We start from the raw sequence: 22,182 nt of genomic DNA on the forward strand, positions 1-22,182 counted from the left end.
TTTGCATTTATCTATTTTCTCATATATGTTATGACAGATGTACATGAATGATGTGTGTAATCTTTTTCACCACTCAAACATGCAGATTTCCTCTGATTTTTTAGCACCAGTGAGTAAATCTTCCACCCCTGTAAGTGCAATTCCCGATCAGTCCTCCCCAGGAAAATCTCTTTCATCCCAAGCTCAATCAGATGGGGTGTCTCAGTCGACTGACTCTCGGCCACGAAGCTTTTCTACTGGGGCTTCCACTCACTCTGGGTTTGTGCCATCAGTTCATGGTCACAAATGGAAGAAAACCCACATGCATGTAAGTACATGCACTTGCAGTGTTAGAATTTAAGGTCATTTACTGCCAAGAGGGCTTTATCTTAATTCAGATCTATGTAGAAATTATTCAGCATAACTAACTTCGAGGAATTCCATTTAATTGATATACATTTATATAATTTGAGTACTGAAGAGTTTGCATATATCTGTAAGGTTACATATTTGTGAATGTTCATCAATTCAAAATTTCATTCACAACAGGATGCTGGAAATATTGTATCTAGAAGTTCATCATCTGGTTCAGGAGAGATGTATCCGGACAGCCTGACCTCCCACCCTGGTGAAGGGGACCGAGGCCACCAGCCTGACCAGTCACGTTCCCCTCACATCACCAGCGGCACTGATCCCGTCTCCCCACCTGGTGGGTGTTCGCTTTATTCAAGAATGTAGCTGTATGGGTCCGTGAGGTTATGTAGAAAGAGAATTATTATATAGAAATTGGTTTTGCATGTACATGTTGTTTTTATAAATGCCCTGTCTCAAAGATTTTTACTAAAAAGGAATTAAACTCAAATTCTATAAATGTTTTTTATTTTAAGTCCTCAGACTATTGTTAATTATCTGTTTGTTGTTTTAGGTGTTTTATTGGTAGAGAGTATTGTGTGTTATTGAAACTGCTTTTGAAAAGAAATCTAAATTTTATATTTTAATGAAAAAATCAAACTGTTAAATTTTGTTTTTTGTTGTTGATTGTTAAAGGGAAAGAAAAAAGAATTCAAAGCATGTGGAATAGTTCTGCCCAAACTTTGTAAACTGTTGAATGTATTGCATGCTTGTTATTGTATTTGTGTCGTTTTGCTCCCCTAGGAGCTCCAGAGAGTAGCGAGGCACTGCCTGCCAAGACTTCTCCCCCTCCCTCACCTCGCTCTCGATCTGGTTCACTGAACATTTCTTCAAGTGTAGCTGCCAATCACCAGCATATTTCCAGTCTATTGTCTAGACCAAACACGGCTGGTATGTCGTTAAGAATTTCTAAAACAAGGTACCATACGGCCTATTTTATTTCAAAAAAGAAGAAAATAAGAAGATGCATACATGTATAATCAGTTTGTGCACTTAGCAGGTAGATAATTTTGAATTTTGACAAGCATTTTAGTATGTTTCATTTTATAAGTAAAATAATATTTCCTGTTTTGCAAAATGTAAGCTTAAAATGAATTTTAAAAAGCTTTCTTGAAGGCATATCTTTTGTAACATCGTAAAAAATGTTTCAAAAATACAGGAAAAGCGAAGGAATTGGATCGTCCATTTCATTTGAATAAATGTGCAAAAACTGTAGACAAATTTGGTTTGTTACTAGCAGCATTCAGTGAACAAAGATGAAATAAAAAATAAATAGCATTTGATGATGTTACTGTCAGAATATTAAGACCTGTTTGGTATCAATTTATTGAATGTGCTGGGAAAAAGATACTTTTGCCTAAAATTTGATTAAAATTGTGACCTTCCCAGAAGCAATCTGACAATACATGTATCGTTATCATTTGTTTGAGTATTACAGATTTTCCAAAGGAAAGAAGTAGGTTTTGTGGTACCTAGTAATATGATTCTATGGGATTTGTATTTTGATTGAGGGGAAAATGCTGTATATTTGATTTCAAATGAAATAATTATTGTTTTAATCATGGAAAATAAGTCAGACCTGTCATAGTGAATCACTCATTGATACTTTGCATAGGTCAGCTACATAAGATATTGGATAAATCAATTTGAGAGGTTCTCATTCTTATTAAGACTGGGGTCTGTGCTTGTTAAATCCTCCTTCATGTATCAACTGGAAAAAAAGGAAAACTAAAATTTTGTCTCCATCTCAAAAACTATAGGGTCAGTTTTCAACAAATTTTGTATGTCAACAAGAATTGAAATTTTCATGGTCTCTGCCTAAAGTATAATAGTAAAGTCTTTAAAAATCATCCTCTCAACTCTAGAACTTTTAACAAACAAACTTGAGTCCATTTTGGAAGCAAAACCTTCTATCAAAATGTTTAGGTTTCAGCTAGGCTCCAGGTCGAACTATATGAATTATATCCTGAAAATGAAAATGAAATTTTTAAAAAAAATCTACAACTGGCTGTATAATGCCCTTTACCAACAATTGAAATTTGAACAATTCCATTAACCCTGTGTCAGTAGTTCAGGCAACAGTAGTGGAGCTATGTAGCTCATGCACTGTAAATACATTATTTTGATATCTCCAAATAAATCTTTCTGTCTATCTTTGACCGCCAAGGCCCATGGGCCTTGTTTTTGATAAATAGTTAAATTGACTCTTCAGAGAATTATTAGGACTAAAGACGAAGTGCTCATATATTTTTTATGTGTCTTGTCAGTGACTTTTATGTGTTTACTCAGTGAGATGATTATACATGTAACTACAAATTAAGTGTTACAGACTTCTGATATTAGGTGATATCCAATGGTAAACATCTATGTATGATTTTGTTAACTGTTTAGTCTGCATGGTGTGTCTACCTTTTGCCTGCTATATAAGAATTAGTTAAGAAATTCATGGTATGCATCATTTCATGTTTTACAGGTGGCCATCAAGCTGAGTGTTCTGTGTCCTCTCAGCAAGTATCGGAGGTCGCCTCGAGCTCCAAGCCTGACAATAGTAATCAAGTAGGAAACTTATCGCCCCTGGACTACGTCAAAAATAAGATTGCAGAGGTCCTTCGTGATGAATATGATACCAAAGCCCCCCCAGGTGGTGCATCTGTCATGCATCAGAGAGGCCTCCAGCAGAAGATGTCCCAATCACACCTACACAGCCCCAGTATGGGGATGAATCGTTCCATCTCTCCAATGGCTGGCATTCACCATCAACCTGAACCTGAATCTACCCAGCAAAGAGGATGGGAAAGTCAGCAGAGGGAGATGCATTCTCAGCAACATGGAGACAACCAGGCAACACCACAGCAACATCACCAGCATGAGATTTTCCCATCAAGCACATCTTCCTCGAGTGAACAGCACCAGTATCAAGAATCAAGCAGCAAGCACCTTAGTTCCAGTGATGAAGTTAGTGATAGCTCCAGTACATCTTCCCAATCTGTCTCCCAGATGTCAGCTGCACATGCTAAGAAACGCATGTTTGCCCGTGGTAGAGTCAAATACGGACCAGAGGATGCACAGAACAAGTATGGCCAACAGAAGTCAATGCCGACATCAATGTCTGAGGTTCAGAGAGCATCAACGACAACAGACAAGAAGGGTCCCAGATCAGAGTATGACTTTCCTGATAGCCCAGATGATGATCCAGTAGTAAAGGGAAGCTACATGGCTCTGTCAAGCACAACCAGAAGTCCTCGCAGAGGAATAGTGGACAGCTCGGATAACCGTACCTCAGACAGAGGCAGTGATTCACAAGTCCAGAGTTCCGATTCACGATTTGGAATGGACCACGGAGAGGCCCAGAGCTCAGAAGCTCAGTCATATATGAGACCTGAACAGAACATTGAAAGCCGCTTCGTTAGAAGGTCATCAAAACATGATACTTCAGAGGTGGATGAAAGTTCTAACGTGTCCCACCCAAGTATAGACAGCACTCACTCAGATAGGATGATTATTGATGAATCTGGAAGTGCCATTGACAGTTCATCTGCTCCTGATGTGACTTCTGCATCACCTCAACGAGACATGTCAAAGTCCTCCAGGTCATCCAAAGATAATGAGAATAGTCCTCGCAGCAGTACTGACATCCAGGACGGAGGAGACCGCATGTCACAAAGTCGTACCCCGGACAGTGCTGTAGGATCGTTCACACATCGATCAAGGTCGCCGAGGGGAGGAGAATCTCATTTCCCAGTCCTGGATACCACCACTCACCCTCACTCTAGTTCAGACATGCCACCTTCTGCTGCTAACATCCCTACCAGCACCTCTTCAGCTTCAATGCCTTCTCCTTACTCGGCAGGCGGGCAGCAGGTGGGGTCCAGTGGTGATGGCGAGCATGGATTTCAACAAAGGAACCACGAACCAGCTCTCCTTCTATCATCACAGTATGAAACTCTCTCAGATGATGATTGAAAGTGAGACAGTTAAGCTTATTTGATTACAGCTGATCAAAATTTGCAAATTTCAAAGTGTATAAGAACAAGGATCTTGCATGAAGAGACAGTTATTTGTGTTCTGCTTTCCGAAGCAGCTGCACTGTAGTGTCCCATGTAAATGATAGTGCTATATCAAAAGGTTAAAGATCATGATTTTTTTTGGTCCTATGTGTAGCTTTGCCAATGTCATATTTCATTAGGTCTGGTCTATTTTCCATGCTTTATGATTGACATTCAATGTCAGTTTGTGTGATGGCTTTATATGAAATAGATGACCTATATCTGTTGTAGGGCGTGTTTAGTGATTTTTACAACAAAATGGGCATAGCCATATTAATTAAATTTGGTGAACATATGGTGCAATGATTGTTGTATTTCACGTGTTGGATGGCTTACACCCTTGAAAGTAGTTATAGTCCTTTACGTCGTTACCTGTAAAGTCTGCATGCTCTGGCGTCACTTTGCATGCATAACACAGTAATTTTTTAAAATTGTGTTTGTAATCTATGGAATACATTGGGTTGTTTCACATGCATTTTCAGATTACAGAAAAGAAAAGAAAATGTTTCAGATTGTATTGTGTAATAATGTGTGTAAACTAAACTGTCTTTGAATTGTAGTGTACAAAATAATTTCAAAATGCAGAAACATTTATTTCATCAGTGCAGTAGCATTGGAAAGACTGAGTTATGATGATCTCTAAATTGTATCTAGAAATGTTTGGTTCATATAAGTTATCCAATAAATATCTCTGAAAGAACTTGGCTTGAACAGTTGCATTTTAAGGTCTGTGAATGCAAATGCATTTGAAACGCATGAGAAGGGCGTTTTATCACGTGCGGGTTGAGGAGTCGAGGGATCCTGTAGGGTCTCGCCGTTTGAAGAAGCCATCCTGATCGGACATTGATCATGTTGTGGATATGTCGCAATTTCTTTCATTTTTTGGCGAAACCAACCCCACTCCCTTTTTTTCTGAGATCAAAGATCAGGAGCATAGTGGTTTTTGGTCTGCTTTGCAGCTACTATGACCATATATAATAACTTTTGAACAGTAGAAGATAAAAGCTTTGCATCTGCACCACGGGGTAGATGTAATTTTTAAAAAGCTTGGTCTCTAAGACAAACGGTGTGGCTTCTTATAGAAAATACATACTGTTTTTGTTTTCTCGGCAATGGCTTGAGACAGCTACTAAAGAATTGTATAACATTGTCTCATGAGTACTGGATAAAATGGTATGACTTCTTTCTGAAAATTGATATTAAAAATGTTCACCTTAGAATTTGGTCACGATCGAGGTATTTGTGTTTAACAAACATGTTCAATCTTGGTCATAAGTGGAATAAAGGAAACTTGGACATTAAAGATGCATGTGTGTATCGTAAAAAAACAAACAAACAAAAGAACCGAGATGTGTTTGTGAAACACAAATGCTCCCGATAATGGCCAAGGTCACAAGGACAGATATCTTGGTATCAGTAGAAAGATGTTGTCACAAAAAATGTTCATACGCAATATGAAAGCTCTGATATTTACCATTTGGAAGTTATGACTGATGTCAATTTTTTTAAAAGTAGGTCAGATGCCAAGGTCAAAAGGTTTAGTACCCACGGAAAGGTCTTATCACAAGGAACACTCGTGTGAAATATCAAAACTCTAGCACTCGCTGTTAAATTATTAGCAAGATTATAGTTTTTAGAAAGTATGTCAAGGTCAAGGCCACAGGTTCAACAATTTTAGTACCCACCAAAAGGTCTTGTCAGAAGAAATACTCGTGTGAAATATCAAAGCTCTAGAACTTGCTGTTGAAAAGTTATTAGCAAGGTTAAAGTCTTTAAAATGTAGGACAAACTACAAGATCACAGGGTAAAAAATGTTGGTACCCACGGAAAGGTCTTGTCACAAGGAATACTTATGTGAAATATCAAAGCTCTAGCACTTGCTGTTCAAATGTTAGCAAGGTTAAAGTTTCAGACAATTACAGACCCCCCCCCCCCCCCCCCCCCCCCCCCCCCCCCCCCCCCCCCCCCCCATGATCTTCGACGTAAAGTTATGATCAGGAAAGCTCAGGTGAGCTATGAGGAATTACATTTGTGCACTTACTGAGGAATGAGGTCGGAACCAAATCACAAAATTATAACGAAATGAATTATATTGAAAGATTTTCAAACGAATATGTACTGGAACGATTTATTTCATTAAGAAATTAAAATTGTGTTACCTTTTGTGTATGGTGATAGGGGAGGATTTTATTATTATTTTTTTTTTTTTGGTTGTGAAACAGGCGGGTAAGGGATATATACATCTTTGAAGTCAAATTATGACAGACTAATGAAAAATCATATTTCCTTTTTATGTCAATACTTATATTTCATATTGGTGTAGTTAATAAATTATGACTTAAATTACATGTAATATATACGAGGGCTGTTCAATACCGGTATGTAATGTGTATTGTACACAGCGCGATAGCGCTTTGCACGATTTCATGGATGATGATACTCTTGAATAGCTCTATTCAATACCTTTCCAACGGTATAGGGGGCCTCCGTGGCCGAGTGGTTAGAGCATCGCTCAAAATCACCTCTGTCGGCGCGGGTTCGAATCCCGCTCGCGCTGGTGAGAAAGTTTCCCCGTTTAATTTTGGAAGGTCGGTGGTCTCTTCCCAGGTACATTGTATCTGGGTTCTCTCTTCCATCAATAAAAACTGGGCGACACCAGATAACTGAAAAATTGTTGAGTGTGGCGGAAAACATCAATCAATCCAACGGTATCAACACGAGCCTTCAGCTCCACATAGTTTTAAACTTTTAGTCATTTCAATAGAGCCAGTCGTTGATCACTGTTGTAAAAATGGTCGGGAAACGGGTTGAGAATATTGAAGAAACTAGAGCTTATATAAAAGTTCGCACAAAACTTGAATAGCTCTATTCAATACCTTTCCAACAGTATAAACACGAGCCTTCAGCTCCATATAGTTTTAAACTTGTAGTCATTTCAATAGAGCCAGTCATTGACCACTGTTGTAAAAATGGTTGGGAAACGGGTTGAGAATACTGAGGTAAATTAGAGCTTATATAAAAGTTCGCACAAAACTCGGTCATTCGGTAATGCAGATTTTTACTGCATTGGAGGAATTTTATGGGTCTGATAAGGTATCTTATGAGATAGTTCGTAGGTGGAGAAAGAAATTTCTGACTGACAGAGTCCGTCAAAGATGCAGCAAAATCTGGCCGACCTGTGACTGTAACAGGCAAGGCGAATGTCTCAAAAGTCAGGGAAATAATTGAAAGCAGGGGCGAATCCAGGAATTGCAGTTACGGGGGCGCCACTTTATGAGGCAGGGGGGCTGTCAGCCGCCTTGAGGCGAAGCCCTGGTGGGGCCACAGGGGCGAAGCCCCCGGAAGCTCCTGGATTTTACAGATTTTATAGGGCTTGAAATATGTCTCCTATTTAGTCATTTGTACTATTTTCTATCATTTGTTATAAGGTGAAATTAATAAAATGAAGCAAATTTTAAGGGTTTTTCGAAGAAAAAAAAAGTTCTCCCAATAAAGTAATTCAAGAAATCAAAAGATTTTGTCATTTATTTCTCCGGGAGTGGAAGAAATTATTGCTTCTTTTATCGTTTAGTACATTTTTCTAAACAAGATACCACGATTTGCCTTAAATTTGAAAATTTTAGGGGGGAGGGGGCGCCGGCTGCGCCCCCCTTAAATCCGCCACTGGAAAGTGATGGCAGATATACGATTCGTGATATTACCAAAGTTGTTGGCATATCGCTATCGCGGGTGCATTTCATGTTGAAGCGTATTTTGAAAATACGAAAGATTTCTGCCAGATGGATACCAGATATATTGACAGATGACCAAAAACGGGTACAAGTACAAACCGCTAAGCAATTGCTCAAAATGTTTCCCAAATTCAATCAAAGACAATTTGCAAACATTGTTACGGGTGACGAAACATGGGTTCACTCTGTTCAACTCTCTAACATTGAGGGATAAAATACATTGTTCATTCATTTTAATGTTTAATTTGTATCGCAATGCTTTTCAGCTGTTTGTGTTTGTGATGGATTCATAGCACGTTGCTTAGATTTGTGGGTAGTATCTGCTGAAACACAGGCGTGTTTTGACTTTTTCAGCTTTTTTGCTAACTTGGCCATCATTTTCCCCAGTTGGTTTTGGCCGGGCCACACATTGATGACGGTGTTGATCGTTCCCGCATTACTAAGCTTAGATCCTCAAAACTTGTCATATGTAGACTCAACGAAAATGGAGTTGGAACGAGCGTTTTTAAGAGTTTCGTTGAAATTCTGAATTTGGGATGCTTTGGTATCTAGTATGTTGGTCATGAACTCAATCTTGGTTTATTCAAAACTGGGCTGTTTGAATTGCTTGATTCCGATCTGTTGACAATCCGTTTGTTACAGTCACATAACATGATGTTGGAAAGCAGACGAGCACCATTTTCTGGCTTTAATATTTCTTATTAACATTTTTAGAAGAAGTTGAAATAAAAAATATGCTGGAGTTCCTCGTTGACAATATCTTCGTGGTCTTTGGTGATCAGGTCTGTTGGAATTCCCTGGGGGCACGAATTGTGTTCCTTTGTTGACCTGTTTTTATATTCCTATGAAGCAGAATTCATTTTTAAAAAACCTGAACGTGAGAAGAAAAAAATCTTGCTGTGGCCTTCAATTCGACATTTAGATACATCGACGACGTATTATCTATTAACAATAATTTTCATTCATATGTCGATTCGATATATTCCACTGAACTTGAAATAAAAATACCACAAAGTCTTCCACTTCTGCTTCATACCAGATATTTTATTGAAAGTAGACATTAACGGCAAACTGACAACTCAAGTGTATGACAAACGGGATGATTTCAGCTTCTCCATCGTCAACTTCTCATATTGATATAGCGATATTCCATCATATTGTGTTTATATCTCTCAACTGATTCGATAAGGAAGAGTTTGGTCTGCTTATGGTCAGTTTTTAAATCGAAGCAGGCTACTGACAAAGAAGTTGATGGTGCAGGGGTTCCAACAGTTTCGTTTTTAAAGTCGCATTTCGCAAATTCTATGGTCGTTATAACGATCTAGTTTGCCAACACAACCTATCATCGGGTCAAATGCTGTCTGACGTGTTTCATACTGATTGTTAGGCCGTTCTTGGCACACTGATTTTGACTACAGATAACTCCGTATACCTGATCAAGATATAGGCCTCATGGTGGGTGTGACCGGTCGACAGGGGATGCTTACTCCTCCTAGGCACCTGATCCCATGCCCTCTGGTGTATCCAGGGGTCCGTGTTTGCCCAACTCTCTATTGTATATATCTTATAGAGTAATTAGATAGGTTACATGAGGAATATGTTTTGGTTCCGGCTGACAAAGCTTGTAACAACCAACAACCTTGTCTTTTTTGTAAGGCTCATTATTACAACTGTATTTGTAACGAACTTGGCATTAATTCCACTTTTGGTAATCGTACTAACTTATACTCCAACTGCCCTTTCAAAAGAAGAAATTCTTCAAAACCATGCTTTAGTTTTAGACACATTTAATATCCCAGTCAATGGGTCGGATGAATACGAGTTACCGTACCTATAATGGATTCCTAAACTTCATAAAAACCCTTACAAACAAAGATACATTGCTGGATCCAGTAAATGTTCTACCAAGCCTATCTCTTTGCTCTTCAAGAAAATATTAAGAGCTGTGAAGGAGAAGCTTCAAACGTACTGTGCGACTATATATGCCAGAATTGGTGTAAATCAAATGTGGATTCTTAAAAATCTACAGAACTTTTAATAAACTTTGAATAGCAAAACTTTTCTCAAATCAACAGCATCAAAACGTATCACACACACACACACAAACTTATTATTTCTCCAGTTCAAGGGGGCCATGGCACCCCAGGTGAGGATTATTCTGGGGTCTCTACGGAGACTTTACCCCAAATATCAAATGTATGTCAGCATTGATATACAAAGGTGTACTTACTCCGAGTTCTAAATACTTGGATCTACGCAATATATCATATCGATTATACACCCTTATCATTAAGCTATAGAGAACGATTGGTTCGTTTTTAACCTATCACTTACCTAGATAACTCTTCCCGGTTTAGATTTTAGTGCAGTAAATAAAAAACTGGACACAATGCTCAAAATGCTGGTGTTGATCATTTCTGGATGTTTTTTCTCAGGTAAGTTTTCGTTACCATGTTTAAGAACATGAATTTAATTTTTTGAAAATAATTTAAATACGGGTTATATCATATATTCCATTTTCCATTTACAGTGTTTGGTCACGAACATCATCACCATTTCTATCTCCCGGAGGTATCTGAGCACAAGGCCAAATCCTTTCTACACAAAAGACAAGCTACCCCAAACCCCAGATACTGCACGGAAATAAGATACGAGAGTTGGTGTGAATCAAACATACGATACTGTCAGGTAAATTGATTGTTTTTTGTAACTTGTACTATTTCAAGAATTTCCAGAACTCAGAAAAAAGCTAGGCAGTATACAGTATCTGTGGTCTGCTTTATAGCAGAGTCCTGTTCATTTTCAAGCAGTAACTTTGGTATTATATCTAAATTCTCACAAGTCATTTATCTTCAGGGACAACATGAATATACAAGAGAACAAATGTGTGCAACATCAGCACCTTGTGTTCCTGGCCAGCACTGTCTGTTGACAACTCCCTGTCCAGCTCATTTTACATATGCTTGCGTTGGTAAGGCCATGGAATAGTTATTACTGCGAAATAATGTTTTAATACTAGTTCTCTATTTCCATGAGTCTGTTTATGATTTCAGACATTAACGAATGTGCGAGCAACCCGTGCCAAAATGGCGGAACATGCCACAACGGAAACAACCTGTATACATGCACGTGTTTACCTGGATGGACGGGACATGATTGTGAAATAGGTGAGAGGTATACTGAATAATAGTAAACACACATCACCAAAGATAACAAAGAACTAGTGTATAGAAGGTAGCCATTTTACCGGAAATATTTATATTTTTCAGATAATGATGAGAGCTTACGTTTTCATTGTCAGATATGCAAGCTATAAATCCTATCTGCTTGACTTTTCATTCTAAGGTGAAGTAGATCTTTAGAACACTAAAGTCTCTTCATGAAATCAACAGCAATGGAGAAATTTGTTCCTGCTGTTGAAAAATTGACGAGTGTCTCTTATTTTCCCTCTCTTTCAACTAGAACTGTGTTTAGTTAATTTAGCCTTATTTCGACTACTTTATATTCTGCATGAGTTTGCGAGAGTACTAGATTGGAAATATGAGGTTCTCGGATAATATTTTGAATTTAGCTTATTTATAGTACGCAAATCAATTTTCACAGTTAAATCCTGTAATACATGTACTTTATTGGAAAAATAAAGTCTACCGAAATAATACGTGATGCACGTACTGTATCTGGCGGATTACAGGAATTGGTGAGGTGGAAATACGCATGTCATTACGAATATCGATATACAGACTGAGTGTATCTGGCGGATTACAGGAACTGGTGTGGTGGAAATACGCATGTCATTACGAATATCGATAAAAAGACATTTCAGTAGCTTTCATCAAATGAAATCATATCTTTAAGCGCTATAGATATTTCTAAATTATATAGGTCATCTTGAAAGTAACAGTTGGACTTACCGTCTTGCCTCAAAGAGACAAGACGTATACCCCGCCAGTGTCTTTGATGTGCTAATTAATTAATTAATTATCCAGATATTGATGAATGTGCCAGCTCTCCCTGTATGTATGGAAATGATTGCATTGAGGATAGAATCAACAGCTTTGTGTGTGTTTGCAGTGAGAGATACGAGGGAGTTCACTGTGAACGAGGCAAGTTTTAAAAGGTTGTATCCCAAATAACAGATATAACGATATCTTCAATGACTATTGCGATGTTTCTAATATCTATGATCTATATGTTTTATCAAAAATGTCTAGCAACTCTACCTCTTCAGTTGTACATGTACATATTACCATTTCTTTTCAAAATCAATTATAGATTGCAGACCAGGGCCAGCTGATATAATGTTCTTACTAGATACGTCACTAAGTCAATTAGAGGTCATGAATCGGTCCATAGAGTATATGACTAGATTTGTAAAACAGATTCCGATTGGACCAAACGACTTTCAGGTGGCTCTTGTGTCTTATGCTTTTAAACCTGAATTGGTCTTTAATTTCACTGCTCATCAAAGTAATACAAGTGTCCTTGACGCATTGTCTTTGATAAAAAGTGAAAGTGGTCCGACTACAACATCAGACGCACTCACATTTGTTGCACAGGTAACTATGCTCTATTTCTGCAATTGCATAATATTTGTTTAAATCTTATTTTATTAACAATGTCGTATATAATGATTTATAACAGCAAGAAATGTGTGGATCATTCTTTCACCGTTTGAATGTCACTATTATAGCCCCCTAATTTTCTTCGAATAATGTTAATAGGAAATATTAAAGCCAGAAAATGGTGCTCGTCTGCTACCCAACATTAGCCATTATGCCGTGATTGTAACAAACGGATTGTCAACAGATCGGAATCAAGCAATTCAAACAGCCCAGTTCCTGAAAGCCACAGATTCCAGATTCAAAATACTTGCTGTAGGTGTGGGTGACGACATCGGCCATGAAGAGCTGATACAACTCCCTACAGACCCTTCCTACACGTTTGCCCCTGACAACGACGATCTTCTCATGGCGATGTTGAAGGATGCCGCGGATTACGGATGCACAGGTGTGAACAATTTTAACCAAACATGTCTGTACCATTTGCTATAAAGGTGTGTACACTTGTGCAATTTTAGTTGTACATTACTGTACAGGTTTAACTACATGTACAATTTAAATTTGAGAGGTTTGTTCATTTTCAACTATACAGGTTTGTACAATTTTAATTGTACAAGTAGGTAGAATTTTTACTATAGCAATGTGTACAATTCCAACAGTACATATGTATACAATTCTAACAGTATATATGTGTACAATTCTAACAGTATAGATGTGTACAATTCTAACAGTATAGATGTGTACAATTCTAACGGTATAGATGTGTACAAATCTAACGGTATAGATGTGGATCGTACCATTCAGACTTTATCATTGAAATTTACCCTTGCATTACATCTTTCTGAGACGAGCATTCAATAACTGATTGTGGTGTTCTTCCATAAACGAGAAGAAGGACTATTGCTTGGTGGATTGTCTGCATTGATTGCAGTCAATAGTTCCTCAGATTGGATGTTAACAGTTGAAATCGAATTTCATCAGCATTTTGTCCTTCTGGACAAATATAACCACGCGGTCCAAAATTAATTGAATTATTTTCTCAAAATTACACGTTACATACACATTGTGATTTGCAAACAAACTCTATTTAAGGGTTTCTAGCGGTGCATTACCAATAGCACTGCTGAATCGAAGTATCAAGCATTTACTTTAATGTCTCATCGTTTAATCATTTCTTTGTTGAATCCTTCGTTTAGTATCATTATATATATATATATATATATATATATATATATATATATATATATATATCTTTTCTTCAGATTGCAACAGTTCGTCTGTGACTGATGTAGTGATCCTCTTTGACACCTCCAAAACCACAAGTCCGTTGACTGGAAATTCAATCCATTCTCTTAAAGTTGTTGACAAACTCTTTGACTCTTTTGATGTAACAAACACAGATATCAGAGCAGCTATGATGACATACGGAAATGGATCCCAGATAAAATTCAACTTTCATCAACGATCAATCCATGATACCAAGGCTAAAATATATACAGCATCTATCGAAGATGAAAAAGGAAATACTTCCCTTGCATTATCTAGTGTACAAGACAAGTTATTCTTTGGAGTCTCTACAGGAAGCAGATTTGCTGCTAGAAAAATAGTTTATCTATTTTCAAACGGAAAATGGACAATGAACGAGATTTCTGAAATTAAGCAAGAAATTCTCAAATTACATGATGCTGGAATTAGCGTCAATATAATGATACCAATAAGAAGTCTCAATGCAGAGATGGACAACATTTTGACCAATGCAAGCAATGTAGCATTTGATCCATTCAGGGTTTACTTGATAGAGGATAATGCAAGTTCTGTTTCATTCGCACTGAACGCAGCTGTGAGAGATACAAAATATGTGGAATGTCCTCCTGATATATTCAAAGCAAAGCAGTGACAAAGAACTCTGGTATGCAGAGTATACTTGAATGTTTCATAAAAATCCGGTCTTTTGTCAAAATCGTTTTCACGGTCGGTAAGACGAAAATAATGTGGAATGCAATCTGCGTCAGAACACTGTTGAGAAATACATTGCACTTGTTTGACACCTGTGACATAGACAGGGTTCTAAACAAGCTATTTTTAGAACGGTGTTTGTCAGAGTTGATAGAAAGATGACATAACACTTGTTTTGTCATAACATAACAAAATTTCCTAGAAACGAAGGTTTCGAATTTTCATTTTAGTATAGATAGACTGTACATTCTGTGGTATTAAGCACTCGTGAAACATTCTATACGTACTTTACGCGTATTGGCAAGTTGTAAGGGTGGTTGTCAGTCTATAATGTTATTGGCTGAGAGCTTTTGTTACTTACAGATTTAAAACTCATGGTACAAATATTAATTTCATGTGAAAGTTTAGAAAATTTTGCTGTTTTAGGTTTTTTTCAAGTGCTAGGAACATGAATCATGACAGATTTTGATAATGACTCAAATGCATTTCTACATATTACATAAACCAGTTTTTTTTAATGTTAATTAGCTATTCTGGTTAACGTTGATTGACTAATACATGCACCAGCTTTAAATCAGGTCACATTTTTCTTCTTCATATCAGTCTTTAATTCCAAAATACATTACTATTTCGGGGTAAAGTCTCCGCAGAGACCCCCTTATAATCTTTACCTAGGGTGCCAGGGGCCCCCTGGCACCCTGGATTAGATGTATATAGGCATAGGCATACATATATATAAATTTATACATATAAATATCTACATATAGAAAACACAAACATATATGCATACATACAACACACACACACACACATATAATATACTGTTATATAACAAAATTTATTAACATGTTATGGCAAAAAAGGTTGTTATTTTTACGGAAAAACAACACAAAAATATAATAATGTACATAAAGAACCTGAAACTGCCATATGCGGGGTTAACAATTCAAAAGTTCATATCACAACCCCCATGGCAGCACTATAGGAGGACAGGACCCCTCCTCATAGTGGGAACTTCTTGCAAAATACCAGTATATAAAATGTTTATTACAAAATTTTATTTGATATAGAAATATAGTTGTTTGTAATCAATTCAAATTGTTCAAAATAAACTCACATTGAAGCATAGTTAAAAATGTGCATATACAGATATTTGTCAGAGGTTTCATATTAGAAAAAGTCATACCTGTATATATGTATGTATAAATTACAATTTGTCTTTAATTGCTTTCATAACTTTAGCATATTTTTTATCCTGAATTTTTGTGTACATTTCTGTATAAAAATTCAATTTACTTTTTATGTGATTACATATTTCTTGAGGTTTTTCGTCTTTGTTATCTAATCTACAGTACATTTTATACTTGTATATTTTACAGGCAATAAGAGATATTATGCTATTCAAAAAGAGTGTCTTTTCATTGTTTTCATAGTAAAATCCTATCACAATTGTTTTCCACGATATATAAAATTTCAAAATTTGTTTAACAATGTCCCATATATGAGAAACAATTTTTACATTTTAAGATAAGATGTTCATTGTTTTCTTTAAAGGGACTGATTCACGATTTCCCCCAAAATTTTCTTTTTCACTTTTAATGATAAAAATCTACTGTCTAATGTATTTAAAAGAGTTCACATAAAAATTAAGGTTATACATTATCACAGAAGCTCATTTTAGAGAGTTTATTATTTGTTTTGTAAACAAAGATTGCGGTATGTTATTGTTTATGAAATTGTCAAAATATATGGATATCGATCTAAGTTTATTATATCTTTCACATTTCGTAGCAGTTTTGGGGTAAATGTGTCATCTAAAAGTTAAAATTTGTGACTATGCAAAATAAAGATGCTTTATATTACAAAATCAATATTTCACTTGTTTGTTTGTATACATAAAAAGACTCGAGTCTTTGTTTACATAACACAGATTCAAGGCTAAAATATTGCTTTATTTCTTGCATTCAGAAGGTCAAAATTTTGGCTGTCAATATTAAATGAGTTATATTTTTAATGTTTACCATCAAAAATTAAATATAGTTTTATCAAAAATCGTGAACCAGTCCCTTTAACATCTCTGCAAAAGACACAAAAATCATTTTCTACTATATTCCATTTCTTCAGCAATTCTCCGTTACACAATAGGTTATTTAACAATTTATAATTAAATTCTGATATACTTCTGTCTCTTATGGATAAGATTTTTTGTTCATAAATAGATTTCCAAGCCGTTTTTGGTATTTCAAAAACCTTTCCGTAATATGCTTGGTGTAATGGAGGTATAAATTTTTCATGGCAAAAAAATTCGTAAATCAACTTTGAATTGATATCACACACTTTAACATGTCCTTTACATAATAAATGGTATGATGTATTCCCATGAAAAATGTTTTCGTATCGTATATTTGAAAATTCATAACTTTTGAATGTTTTTGTTATGACTGTTTTTATAATCATATATTCACACATCCAGTTTTTTGTTTGTTTTTTTTACATATAAGTTTGTCATCAAACCATTCCAAAGGTTTTATGCCATTTTCATTTACAATATCATTCAAATATTTAAAACCGCTCCTCAGCCAATTATGAAAAAATATTGGCTTGTTTTTGTACATAAAATTTTTATTACACCACAACGTTTCTTTCAATAATATAGATTATTTGATGCTATATACAAATAATCGCAGTTAATTGACTAGATATTTGTATATCAGTTTTGTATCCAAGTTTGAGAAACATTTGTGGTACAACTTGTCTAATCTCTTAACCGGAAGTCTCTACCGTACAAGTTAATAACCCATTACTACTTCCTGTAACATTTACCCGCCACTGTCAAATGTGTCACCAGCCATCAATTGTTGAAAATTGACAGAAATCCGCTATCATCCTTCATCACACACCCTACAACAGCTACTAGAAAGCGCTAAACCCAGGGCCAGCTCGCCAGACAACGAATATCTCTACCTAGGTGCAAAGAAAGACTGAATAAGCCAGGCTGGGAATTCCACCCAAGCACCTATGTCTGCTATGAATTTTTGCAGCAGCACCGACGATTTCCCCGGAGATGAAACCTATTGAGAGCCAAAATCAAGCATAGGCACCTGGACATCACGAAGTTAACAGCCATGCTTGCTGTCGTCTGATAATGCATCAGCATAGACAAGTTTCCCGGAGATGAAACTGATGAGAGCCGAATTCAGGTACTGGAATATGGGCATCCAGCTTACGGTTACCTAGCAGCCAAGGCAAGCAAATATTCCCATAGGAACCTGGGTGCAACAGTTTTCACCTGCTTACCTCGCAGCAAAGTTAGGCAAGTATTACTATGCAGATACTTCTTGCAAACCAAATATAATTTATATCTGCAAATCAACTGTTCTACAAATGGCTGTTAGTAATTCATATGGCATAGGGCCTAAATATTATAGTCACGTCTGTTTAAATTCCATTTCATATAATTTATATGTTTAATTCCCCCTTCTTCTTTTGTCTATTGTAACACAAGCACTGGTAATGTAATAAGTTACCACCGTTTCACTCCCAATTGCAGATATATACCCTTTACTTTCCCATCACTTTGTAGTAACTCTGTATACAGCAGCATGCGTATTGGCTCATTTGTTGTTATCAGCCAATTGTTATTCCATTACTACGTAACCTCTACATTGAGGAAATCCACTACCCAATTCTGCCATTTGGTAAAGTCTATATTAGGCAACATGTTTATCACAAACCACTTTCTAGTTCTGTGGTTGGTTCATATCCTATCACAACACATAAGTTTAAGTAATATACCCAGTTGGTAGTGGAGGAAGATTGACTTAAATTCCGGTTACCCATACTACACTTGTAGGTCCTATTATTACCAGGTCTAAGGCAGTTGCTCTGCTTGGCAATAGTAGCGACGGTTTGCACGGGTGTACAGAACTATTACATTAGTCTTGTAGACCAGCTTTTTATCTATACTTTTCGGCTAGACCAAAGAACTTTTATTACACATACCCAATAGTTCAGGTTGTGCAGCTCATCAAGCTTTAACCTCAATTACCCTCTTTTAGTCATAGGGTGCAGAGCACCCCAAACACAGCAAATTTTCACCACGCAAGCAGTTTCGTTGTCATTCTACTCACTGTCATATCCACCATCTGACAGTCTTAAGATCCTGCCAGTAGAATCGGTTTTGTCATACCAGATACATGCAGCTACTTGCATCTGCACCGTATTTCGTTTATTTTAACCCAGTTCATCTCCCTTCAGGTCTAGTCAAAACTCTGTCAGTTTTTCAACCATGTTTGAGCACAGCAACACCATGGAAGCCTCCCAATTTTTTTTTTACGTCTTCCACACCCCCGTGCTAGGGGTCGCTCACTGTGGGTCAGGTACCACAGATTGACTTGTTCCCAAAACCAGGGTGGTAGCAGAGTGGGCTCTTTAATGTGCTCACCATGCTGCAATATCAATAGTCATGTCCAAAGAACCCTATACTCGTTGCTCAACGTCAAACTTTCGTCAAGTTTTTACACCCCCAGGTTGGTGGGGATGGGGCCCCTCCTTCCGGTTGTAACGAGTACTCTACCACAACCAATTCTTTTCTTCCAATTTATCGGTCATGTGGCCATGTTGGTCTGGTCGTCACAGGTACTCGAACACATTTGTTATATAATCATACAATGTACAATAAGGCCAAAAGGTCATCTGTATCGGCAATTCCTATCTCTGGTTAGGTTCCTTTTCACCTTTAAGCATACTGGAGTGTATGGTTTCACTTGGCCATCCAAACCCCATGGATTCACCGGGGGGTGATACTAGGAGTTGGGGAAACCATGCCCGGTTTAAGCCAAAATCCAGCACATCCTGAGCATTACAGGGCACAGCTACGTTAGTCTTTTGCAGATAATGTTTAAAACCAGTACATCCGAGACACTTGTCTCACCACATCGGGGGTGTCGGGTATCACATACAGACCTGCCAACTTCTGGTTCAGGTCCTATCAATCCATAGCTTTGGCTATGGTACATCACACCGCAAGACATACTTCAGAGCAATTCAGTCACCCCCTTGGTAATTGCATTCATATGTTGCAGTGGGGCCTACCCAGCAGTCAATTCCATAGACACTACAGCCCCTAATGTTCTAGTCCATCTCGCACTCCAAGCAATCTACACTTAGACTTCCAGATTGTTTTCATGTAAACTATTACATTTAGGGGGGTCAATTTGCTTTCGCTTAAGCAGAGTCCCCCGTCCAGAGTTGGTCAACGTGTTTTTCCCCGTTTTGAAAGCCGAGTATTTCATTGGTTTGCAGTAATTTGTACATGTAGCATGTCTGGGTTGAACCGAATTTACACACACACACGTATGTTTCTGTCATTCCATTTTGTCATAGTTTTTCTTGTTCACATCCACGTAGGACATCATATAACCAAGGTGTAATCCAGCACTCTTTCTGTGCCATGCCCAATGAAAATTCCTACGTCCTTAGCAAATGCAATTTATGATGAAAAGGTTGAATAGTATTCAGTTTTCAAGTTATCACTTAGTGGGTCGACTTTTGGACAAATTGCCAAAAACATGGTAAATTAAGCGTTCCCTGTCCAGAGTTGGTCAGTTTTTCCACCCATTTGGAAGACTAGATTTCTCCTTTATGAAAGCAATCTCTCATTGGTGCCGACAAAATTTGTCCACTGGGTCGGCTCGGAATTTACACCTGTATAAGGGCAGGTCATTCAGACTCGTGTCAGATTTTCCTTGTTCATGTAGTTGTATCGGAAATTAACATTCCCTGTCCAGAATTGGTCAGTTTTTCACCATTTGGAAGACTAGTTTTCTCATTAGTGCCAAAAAATTTGGTACACGTGGCATGTCTGGGTCGGTTCAGAATTCACAACTGTTGAAGTGCAGGTTTTTCAGATTCAGACTCGATCGTGTCGGAGATTTTCCTGGTTCATGTATTGATATTGGAAATTAACATTCCCTGTCCAGAGTTGGTCAGTTTTTTCACCATTTGGGAGACTAGATTCCTTCTTTTTGAAAGCAATCTTTCATTGGGACCGACAAAAATTGGTACACATGGCATGTCTGGGTCGGCTCAGAATTTACCCCTGTTTAAGTGCAGGTGTTTCAGACTCGTGTCGGAGATTTACCTTGTTCAGGTAGTGATATTGGAAATTAACATTCCCGGTCCAGAGTTGGTCAGTTTCTTCCCCATTTGGGAGACTAGATTTCTCCTTTTTGAAAGCAATCTTTCATTGGTGCCGACAAAAATTGGTACATGTCGCATGTCTGGGTCGGCTCTGTATTTACACCTGTTTAAGTGCAGGTCTTTCAGACTCGTATGGGAGATTTTCCTTGTGTGTTTGAGATTAGTTCTAAATACATCCCATAATCAAGTCATAATCCACATATTCATCCTGCCATGTCCAATAAATTTGGACTTTGTTCAATTTGTCATTGCAAGCTGTAATCACATGCATTTATCTTTGTAAATCAGTCTTGGGTAGTCTCAGATAGCATATTACACCATTCACAAACTCCTTGACGCCTGTGGTGCTCAGTGCGAACCTGTGGCTCTTAAATTTCCCTTGGGGAAATTGATGCAAATAGTTCTTGCCAAAAATTTCTGCCTAATTACCTACAGGAGATGGCCTACATCTATAAAGTGTTTTTTGGGTCTAGGGAAATGGCCGAACATTATATCAATGTTTGTGGCGGGTCTGGGGAGCATTTTGGGAATTTCTGGCCTGTGTTTCCCCCCATCTGTCAATCAAGACGGAGGGCATGTGTGGTTTATTGGGTGAATAATAAACCCTCAGGTGTTAATGTTTATTGGGGAAAGAATAAACCCTCAGGTGTTAATATGTTTACTGGGGAAAGAATACCCCTCTGTAAATTGGGGTCCACGTGTGTCTGCCAGACCGGGGCCCCCTCCACCTCTTTTAACAGGAGGGAGGCTTTCCTTGGAGTACTCAGTGTCAGCAGTACTATCAACCAGGAAGCTATTCTTTGGGAAACAGGGTAAACAGATATGTCAACCAATGCAACCCCTGTCCACATGTTGTTTTCTATACATGGGACTCCATTGGCACTTGTGCCCAACACAAGGCCCCCGTTTTGCCCGTTATGCACCTTGTGTGTTGGTATCTCGGTTGTTCCCCCCAGACCTGGGTTTTAGTAAGCAATGCGGCCATTTATCTCCACTTTCCTGTTGTGTGCACAGCTTGTGTTCAGCTGGTTATGATATCAATAAATGGGTAAATCAAGTTGGTGTTATGTGTTTTGTTTCCACGGTAATGGTTTGAACCCAATATAGTGGAGGGAAGTTTGTATATATTCCCCATTGTTTTTGCTATCAAGTGGCTAAGCCACTTCAGCCTAGAGTTTAGATGTCCCTAGGTGGGCATATCGACTGTTCAATTAATGCATTCAGATAAAAAAAAAAATTTAAATTTTTGTTACATTCGTTGGAAAATACAAGCATTTCCTTGTAGAATAGAGGAAAATG

At 37.6% G+C, this 22,182-nt stretch overlaps 2 protein-coding genes across 16 annotated transcripts in view; both read left to right on the top strand.

Annotated features, from left to right (window-relative positions):
* The window catches only part of LOC125679637 (serine/arginine repetitive matrix protein 2-like), a 55,475-nt gene extending 50,341 nt beyond the window's left edge, over positions 1-5,134 (top strand). For 14 of the 15 annotated variants that reach the window (XM_056161991.1, XM_056161993.1, XM_048919073.2 and 11 more), the window contains 4 exons: positions 105-307; positions 529-688; positions 1,135-1,281; positions 2,864-5,134. In XM_056161991.1, the coding sequence (XP_056017966.1) occupies positions 105-307; positions 529-688; positions 1,135-1,281; positions 2,864-4,353 (2,000 nt within the window). In that variant the 3' untranslated portion in view covers positions 4,354-5,134. The remainder of the gene's footprint in view (positions 1-104; positions 308-528; positions 689-1,134; positions 1,282-2,863) is intronic. The other variant, XM_048919069.2, reaches the window with a different exon arrangement.
* Positions 5,135-10,517: 5,383 nt separating this feature from the next.
* Positions 10,518-17,546, top strand: LOC125679716 (von Willebrand factor A domain-containing protein 2-like). The gene is made up of 8 exons (XM_048919161.2): positions 10,518-10,602; positions 10,698-10,855; positions 11,024-11,138; positions 11,221-11,334; positions 12,154-12,270; positions 12,440-12,723; positions 12,889-13,174; positions 13,989-17,546. Exons 1-8 carry the CDS (start codon positions 10,557-10,559, stop codon positions 14,621-14,623), a joined length of 1,755 nt encoding a protein of 584 aa, XP_048775118.1. The 5' UTR covers positions 10,518-10,556; the 3' UTR covers positions 14,624-17,546.
* Positions 17,547-22,182: the final 4,636 nt, after the last annotated feature.

Source organism: Ostrea edulis, chromosome 1, assembly GCF_947568905.1.
Source record: "Ostrea edulis chromosome 1, xbOstEdul1.1, whole genome shotgun sequence".
NCBI lineage: Eukaryota > Metazoa > Mollusca > Bivalvia > Ostreida > Ostreidae > Ostrea > Ostrea edulis.